Source organism: Rhincodon typus, chromosome 36 (assembly GCF_021869965.1).
Source record: "Rhincodon typus isolate 14 chromosome 36, sRhiTyp1.1, whole genome shotgun sequence".
NCBI lineage: Eukaryota > Metazoa > Chordata > Chondrichthyes > Orectolobiformes > Rhincodontidae > Rhincodon > Rhincodon typus.
Window position 1 is genome coordinate 18,013,266 of NC_063367.1, and position 8,922 is coordinate 18,022,187.

At 37.9% G+C, this 8,922-nt stretch overlaps 1 protein-coding gene across 1 annotated transcript in view; it reads right to left on the minus strand.

Annotated features, from left to right (window-relative positions):
- LOC125487079 (S phase cyclin A-associated protein in the endoplasmic reticulum-like) overlaps positions 1–8,922 on the minus strand; it is a 31,150-nt gene that overhangs the window by 15,773 nt on the left and 6,455 nt on the right. Inside the window, exons 5-6 of the mRNA XM_048617050.1 lie at positions 4,116–4,381; positions 522–746 (exon numbers count right to left, since the gene is read on the minus strand). Of these exons, the coding sequence (XP_048473007.1) occupies positions 522–746; positions 4,116–4,381 (491 nt within the window). The remainder of the gene's footprint in view (positions 1–521; positions 747–4,115; positions 4,382–8,922) is intronic.

Below are 8,922 nucleotides of genomic sequence, written 5' to 3' on the forward strand. Positions count from 1 at the left end.
GGTCAAGGGGGCAGAATGAGGTTAGTAGGTAGGAGATGGGGGTGGGGTTTGAGGTGGGAGGAGGGGATAGATGGGAGGAAGGACAGGTTAGGGAGGCGGGGATGAGCTGGGCTGGTTTTGGGATGTGGTAGGGGGAGGGGAGATTTTGAAGCTTGTGAAGTCCACATTGATACCATTGGGCTGCAGGGTTCCCAAGCAGAATACGAGGTGCTGTTCCTGCAACCTTCAGGTGGCATCGTTGTGGCACTGCAGGAGGCCCAGGATGGACAGGTTATCTGAGGAATGGGTGGGGGAGTTGAAATGGTTCGTGACTGGGAGGTGCAGTTGTTTAGTGCGAACCGAGCGTAGGTGTTCTGCATTTCTGAAGAAGGGTCTAGGCCCGAAACGTCAGCCTTCCTGCTCCTCTGATGCTGCTTGGCCTGCTGTGTTCATCCAGCTCTACACTTGTTATCTCAGATTCTCCAGCATCTGCAGTTCCTACTATCTCTGAAGCACTTTACACTTAATCTTTTGCTACTCACATTTGAAAGATCGCCAGAGAGATCTACGTCATGTCCCAGTTTTGGGGTGTCTGACAAAGTTGGTTCTTGTACGGAAATGACAGGTATCACTTCCACGTTTACATCTTCTGACAGACAGGTGACATCTCTTTCACTCTCAATGGAGTCTGCGTCTTGCTGCCAAGGCTTGCCTTGCAAAGGCACATTATCAGGCTGCACTGGATCCGCAGACATATTTGCTGTGTGCTAATGTAACATAATGCTTGTTAACAAGACATTTCAATGGCTCCGCAATTATTCAAAACACTGTTATTGATTAAAATACAAAGCTCTCTTGGCCCAACTCTCCAGCATTAAAGCTCTGCAAAGACAATGTGAATTTACAATTAGATACTAATTAGATTAGAAACACCTTGTAAGAAGGATATTTTGTTGCAGGCTATAAAAGAGAAGGCAGCTATAGCGTAAAATGCTTACATGTAAAATAATACCCTCCATATTTTATAACCAGTTGAATTGGAAACCCTGCAGCGGAATATAGTCTATTTACATGGCAGTATGCATTTGTAAGCCCTGGTGGAAATATACAACTGACTACTGGTGCAGAGTTTGTTCAAAGACTTTTCCAACTGTTGAGGATGATGAATACAGGCTGGCGGAAGGACAATCACATCAAAAAGTTTGTATTTACATTGCAGATTTAACTGCAAATAGCCCAAAGTAATTCATAAAGCATAATCAAAACAAAATGGATGCAGAGCCAAAGCAGAGCTTGGAGAGGTGTAGATAGAAGTGTGATCAGAGGTTTGGGTTTTCAGGAGAGTGTTTAAGTATGCGAAGAAGCACAGGAGTTGTAGGGAAGATTGATAGAGGGTGGGTTGCTAATTACTGGGCAAGATGGTCTTAGGACTGCTGGATCTATTCTTCCAAAGGAAATACTATAAATGTTATGTCCAATTTGCAATGTAGAAGGCATTCACTCTCAAAAGCTCTTGCAATCCAGCTGATACTATTCTATACATGGCTATTTACTTATTCGATTTGAATTTTGTGAATGTGAACATTTGCCAAAGATTGTACTAGTGCTGTTAAAGAAATGTAAAATCAAAACACCAAAACAATTGTCAGAATTTATAAATTAATGGGAACTTTCTACACAGCTCTGAAGCTCTGTGGTATGCTTGCAAATGGTCTAAAAAGCTAAATGCACCAGCTTTAATAGTATCTAGAAAGTAACTATTTAAATTAGAATTTTTTTTGCATTATCATGTTTTTCAGGCTTTTAGTGAAACACAATTCCATTAATTAAGTATATGACTGCAGTCATGAGTCATAACAATAAACCTGAGGATTAAAAGTAACAATGTGTTATAAGACAATGTCAAAAGAAATATTACAGTTGAGAATATTTATGAATTGAGTGGTATTTATACTCTAACAATTACAGATAATGTTAAATTAATTTCAAGAATATTAAGTACAAAGCTATTTTATGTTTTCTGAACTATTATTGTTTGCACACACATTATTAAATCCTGATTTAGTATGAAATATTGTAACTTGTGTTTTTGTGAAATTTGTGCTTATCAAAGTGACCTTTATCTGTGTTGAGGTATTGAGCACTTTCTACCTTGAGCATCAATGTCAACATCAAGCACAATACCTACAATTTTAGCACTGAGGTGGAATACTATTAAAATCATTGTGTCTTCCAAAGATTCAGTAGCTAATGGTTGAGTGACAATACATGCACTAATCCTGGAAACAACACGTCCTCTAAAGCAATTCATTTACAGAAGGGAAACTTTTCAGAGCCAAGAATTTAAAATTACATAATATCCAACATAAAATATCAATTTAATACAAATGTGTAGTCTACTGGGCTCTTGGAATGATTGATATTTCTGGATTACTGAGTTATAATATACCAGACAGTAGTCAGAATTTCGCATCAGTGCAGGCTACTTCTTCAAAAAAAACCCACAGTAACCACATAATGGTTAACAATTCTGTTCGCTAAATTCCGGTGCATGTAATGGATGCAAAGTGAATTGAGGGATGAATCTGGAACAAAATCAGAATAAATTTACTGTCTCTGGTGGTATTGGAACTATATACAATATATTCAGACACCTGGCATTCAGAACACTTCTCAGCATGGAACAGAGCTGCAGATACTAAACAGTTGTGATAAAATCTCTTCCTGAAGGGTGTTTTTTCAAGAAAAAAACATTTTTTTGGATGGTCATTTCTTGTGTGAGTGGTGTCAGCCAGATTACTGATCAAAGGGCAGGTGGTGAAATAGAGTCTTTAAAAATAAGTCAATGCTCTGTTTGAAATCTGAAAGCATAATAGTGTAATTATGTCACTAAATAGGTCTTTTTTCCCCCAAATTATAGGGTTACAACAGGTTGGAACTACGAACAATCTCACAAATATGTGAAAGATGAATGCTTCTGCAGTCAGCTTTCAACCAGCCAATGCTACTTAAACTAGACTGATGTATCTCCTTGTGCATTCCATTACACCAAAGTCATGTCTCCTTGCCTTAGCCCTCTCCTCCTGGAGCATTTTGTTTCGTTTCTTTTCCGCTTTTCTTCTACATATCTCTTTGCTAAGCCATTTTTACCCTTTGAAGCTCTTAACTTTGCTTCTTCATCCAAAAGCTTATTTTTGCTTCTCCTCTCTTTAATCACGCTTACAAATGAAAATCTGCATTTCAACTTTATAATATTGCTTTTCCCTATCTGATTCTGATTTTCTCCCTCACCCTGGGGTCCCCATTTTGTTTCCCAAGATGTTTTTAATAACTTTATCTATGCTCCTTTCCACTACTTATTCCTGATGCTGACTCTCCTAAACTTGAGTCCAAATTTCTCTCCTCCTTTATTTAAATCCAATTCCAACAGAACTCAAGAAATCAGGTTTAGTTAATTATTTGTATCTGATCCTTCATTTGCCACAATTGCTTATTTATTCAAATTAACTAATTACCACACAGGCTGCCCTCATTCTCCAAGGCCTATTTTCATTTATTCTTTTGATAATAACTGTTTATTTAATTTACTTAACCAATACTAACCAATGTTAATTAATATTCAGATTCAACTCTCACCAGAGGGAAAAAACTCCTACCAGAGCAACAATATCATCACAGGTGCAAGCAATAAGCAGATGACACATTGCAAACCAGGACATGACATCAGCTGCACAAAGTGCATCAGAGGGAACAGCTTATATATACCTATAAAAATTCAAAACTGTTATTATTACTGGAACTTCACCATTACAAATTCAGCCTGGGTATTGCAATTAACAATCACGGTACAACTGAAAAATGAAAGCAACTGAGCCTTGACAGGGAAACAAAGTGTGCAGAAATAAATATCCACTTGTTAGTTGCACTACATTTAAAGAAACTGTATATTCACTTTTTAAACCTTAATTTATTTCATTTCATGACTTCATAATGATCACAGGGAAGCAAGCGGAACACAATTTAATAAAATTGTACTGTTAGCTGTCTCATACCTTTTTTTAAGATTGATTGTCAACATTAAACATTACTAACGGAAGATTTTACCAGTTTATTTACTTTATGTAGCTAATACATACCTTGAGGATGTCTACAGAGGTGTCTTCATTCCTGTTAATTAACTTTTCTGGTGAATCTGTCATGCTCTCAGAACTAGGACTACTTTCAAAGTCTATTTTCCTATTCTGGGATATTGACAGCCCATTTTCTTTATCACTGTCATCCTTAAGACTCAGGTACATCATATCTGAAGTCTTAGTAGAAGCATTCGCAGCCATTGTGGCAGAACGTGATCGGGTAGCTCTTCCACGCTGTACCGTTTCCCATCCTTCAGTATCTTTCCTCTCTGCAGAGAAGTGAGCAAAGACAGGTTGGCAAAACGTAGCATTAACTGATAGCTGTGTAAAACTGTGAACACTGGAGAACGGCAAGGAATTTTTGGTTTCAGCTGTACAATGGATAGAATTAACAAAATAAAGCTCAGTTAGTGATTCACATTCCAAAAACATCTCTGAGGCCCTCAAGTCCTTCATTCTTGCTTACACTCTCGGCTACTATGACACAAGTCCCTTAAAGAAAACAGGTAAATTAACAGAGTCTCAAAAACATTAAAATTCATTTCAAATACCAGCCTCATCTGGCCTATGATTTTATTGATCAAAAATTTTCTGAGATGGCGTTTCTGACAGCTACATCAGTAACTATATCCACACAAAAAACGTAAACTGTAAATTGACTTGTTGTCATTTGAAATTTCCTGACCTGAAAATTTGTAGCTGAAATTTCAGCATAATTGTTTGCAACTGAAAGTGGGGTAATTTACAAAAATGATTTTGCTGAGCATTGTTAGTTATCAATGGTCAATTGTCTGTTGGTCTAATTGGTAAAGGCACTAGTCAACTCAGCACCAGAAGATCTCAGGTCTGATTGTCAGCCATGTAACAAAAAGTAAATTTGAATGGCTTAGCTTTGGGATGGAAGGAAGGGACAGGATTGGTTGTTCCCATGGCAAGAATTGCAAGGATTTAGATTCAGGGACATATGCATGCACTTCTAATAAAACAATGCAGAAACACTAAAGCCTCACAACCTTTGCCCTTAACTTTCTAGGTTTATACTGCAAATGTAATGGTATTAAAGGACTAGATATGCTCAGGGGCCAAAAGACACCACCTAAATGAGAGAAGTATCAAAAATAGAATTAACTAGTTAGCATTCCAAAATGACATACATCAAGCAGAAGTTATAGTTCTGATTGGAGATTGTACTATTTCTACAGCTGCTTCATCTACCACCGATGTTAAACGAAAGAATATCAATTTTCATCATTACCCACAAATCTGGTCATTGCTCTCAAGTATCAGATTCTCTGCTATGGTGGGCCTATAACTTTCCCAGCTTCCTTATGTACTTGTACAGTAGTCATGCATAAGCTATGCACAATTGTAGACATAGCAGATGTTTGTGAACTACCAGTCTCGCCAGTACGTGCTATAAACACACAAAGACCACCCAATTTGAAGTTGAAGCTCATCTTAGCATTACATATCTGCACAATATCAATATGTTTTTAAATTATATTTTTTTAATATTTTAAGGTTTGCAACAGTGCAGAGGTAGTAATACAGGGTGGATCACCCAGAGGCATTCTTACGTTTCCAAGAGTGACAACAGAAATTGGAAGCAAGTCAACTTAAAAGGTAAGAAAAATAAGAAGGTGGCAGACATTTGAATGTACCCCTTACAAAATAAATTCGCAAGTTTCTGATGAGTCAAGCAGGAGAGAGAATCCAAAGACTGGATCTGATCAGTTAATCATAAGGCTAAGAACTGAAATATTATTTAAAGCATACATCTCAATCTGCAGCATGCTAGAAGGATGGAACACAGTTACAAGTAGCCACCTGGCTGGTTTTGCTGGTTTAGAAGTCTTGCATGCTGCTATAGGGGCAGTTGGGAAATCTGGTGTAAGATATAAACAGCTATCAATTCATGAATAGTTGCACCCTAACTGGAAGAATTTATATTAAGTTTGAAGCTTGTGAATGCTTCTTTTCCAACATTGAGAAAAAGAGAGAATTATTCAAAAGAAATGCTGCAGATCGAGGTTCAAGATCCACACTGGAGAGGCAAGGTTCCAGCCCTCTCCAATTGGAAATCTGATGCAAACATTCCATTCAATATTTCATGGTTCACATTTCCAAAACAATTAATTTATCCGAAGCAAAGGAACTCATATAAACTCAAGAGAAATGTTTCAAGGAATTTATCAACCAAGTAAGGACCATATGGCAACATTTGATCTTATTGTTTTGCAGTCAATTATAACATCTTAAAAGTACATTAGAGTACAAATCAATATTTTACATATGACTCGTTTTGTTGGAATTCCCAAAACATCTCCTGAAATTATGTGTGCACTTTGCGGGGATTAATTGCATCTTCAGTACGAATTTTTTAAAAAAATCTTTCCCAGCCTCCACTGAGGTTAACTAAAGTTACAGGCAATATTACCCAGAATTCTCCTCACACTCCAACCACACCACCACCATTACCCACCCACCTCCCCCCGCCCCCCCCGCCACACACACACACACACACACAAAAAATAAACAGCACCCTCCTCTCCTCCCCCCATGCCTTTGTTCAGATTTGCTATTCTTTCATTCTAATCTTGACAAAGAAAGGATATTGGAATTGGAGAATTACATACCAATGTCCAGCACAAGTTCCAGACTGACAAAGTGATCAATCAGCATGGTTTGTGCCATCACTCCACACTCCCATCTGAGTGAGAAGGTTCTAAATTATGTTTCCAAGCCTCTGAGAGTGAAAGTGGTTTCCTGAAATTGAGGGATCTTCCCCACAGACACTCCAAAACCCCAGCCCAACTCAGTGATATTACCAGCTGCTCTTCATGCCTCAAGATTCAATGACATCACTCATCCACTGTCACAGCAAGTCACAAGTGCATCAAGCACAAGGGGTTGAATAGTTGGAAGGCTCAGGAATCAGGAAAGCTAGAGGTCAGTGAATAGAGGGTTCAGGGAAAAGAGATGAAGGCTCAAGAATATAGGCTAGGGAGAAGAGAGATTGAAACTAGATCACTGAGTCATGTAAGGGGATTTTAGGTCAGATTATCCTCCATGTTCTGGCACTGTATGTGTCTATTGTGATCTAAGATCAGGTTTCTTGCAGAAAAGCTGCTGTAAAAAGATGTCATTTTAGTCTTAACAAACCTGTGCCTTTGAGCCACATACAAATGAAAGGCTGTCATTCATTTTTTGTCATTCAGAATTTTTGCAGTGTGTCTTGAAACTGGCAAAAGATATTCAGATTGGATTTAAAAAAGCTAGAGGAGAACTTTAAAAAGTATTTTTGATGCTAACTTCATAAAATATGACTTAATCCTAATCAGCATGATGTGTTTTCTGAGACCAATAAGGCTTTTCATATCTGTGCTGCAACTGATTATGGGGAGTTCTACGTTGCATCGTAGATCGATTTAATGATTTAAAAATGTTAAGTTCTGTAATATTCATCAACTTCAAGTAACAACTAAAAATATTCAATTCTCCATAAAAACCTTCAAAAATACAAAAATTTATTAACGAATCTTTAGCTTTAGGCTACATTCAGCACAGGCTGTACAACTTGCTCTCTATTCTGTCAATGCACATTCCTATATTGAAGTTCCTGACGACGCAAGTAAGCACAGAAACAGAATTGACTGCCCTAGTTGATTCAGTTGGAGGCAGTAAAAGAACTGTACACTGCATTTTTGATGACCCGAGACTCATGAAACTGGCAGAATCATCTTGATCAACACATTGGTACAATTCAGAGCAATTACAGTACATGATTCACATCTGCAAAAGAATTAGATATTGAGTAACTTAAGCACAGTCCTGAATGCAGAGTAAAAAAAGAACTGCAGATGCTGGAAATCAGAAATTGCTGGAAAAAATGCAGCAGTTCTGGCAGCTGAAGTTCTGAAGAAGGGTCACTGGACCCAAAACGTTAACTCTGCTTTCTCTCCTCAGATGCTACCAGACCTGCTGAGTTTTTCCTGCAATTTCAATTTCAATAACAATGCTCAATGTGAAGTAGCAGAAAGAATTCTGGAATGGTCTGCCTAGGGGTTTAAAACACTTAGGTTAAGGCACAGGTTTCCAAACCAAAATCCTCCAAATATTGTCTACAAAGTAGTCCTGGGGAATTATCAAGCTTATTAAATTTTTGTCTGTCATCAGGTTGTGTATTTTTCTGTAGTTGTTTCTGGTGCTGCAGAACGACAAAATGGATTCTGCAGTGAAAGCACAATTTTCCATTAGGAAGCTGACTAACAAGTTAGGACAAAGTTTCCATAAAATGTGTCAACATTTGGAACCACTTAAAAGAAATGATTACACCCTAGTTGTTCATAGGAGCACAAGATCTAAGAGTTTTCTGTGCACAAGTCTTCTTACTCATACATGTAAGACCTGGTTGAACCATCTGTTTTAATGGGAACTTTTGTAGATAAGGAGCACTGACCAAAAATAGTAATAATGTTATAGATTTGGACATGAAACGCTGTTAACAATTAGTACGCTCCTGGAAAATGAACAGCAAGTGAATTATTTCTTTCCTCTGCTGTCAAATAGTTTGGTCAACAAATCCAAATGCAGGGCTTGCAGAGAAATGCAAAATCAAAGTTGCAAATAGAAGTTACTTCACTTTACCTTTCACCTCAAGATGTGCTCTTTTATCACTTTCCAAAATCCATGATTTCCTTAAGACTGGGTCTGATGGCAAGTAGGCGCAGAGCTGGATGAACACAGCAGGCCAAGCAGCATCATAGGAGCAGAAAGGCTGACGTTTCGGGCCTAGACCCTTCATCAGAAA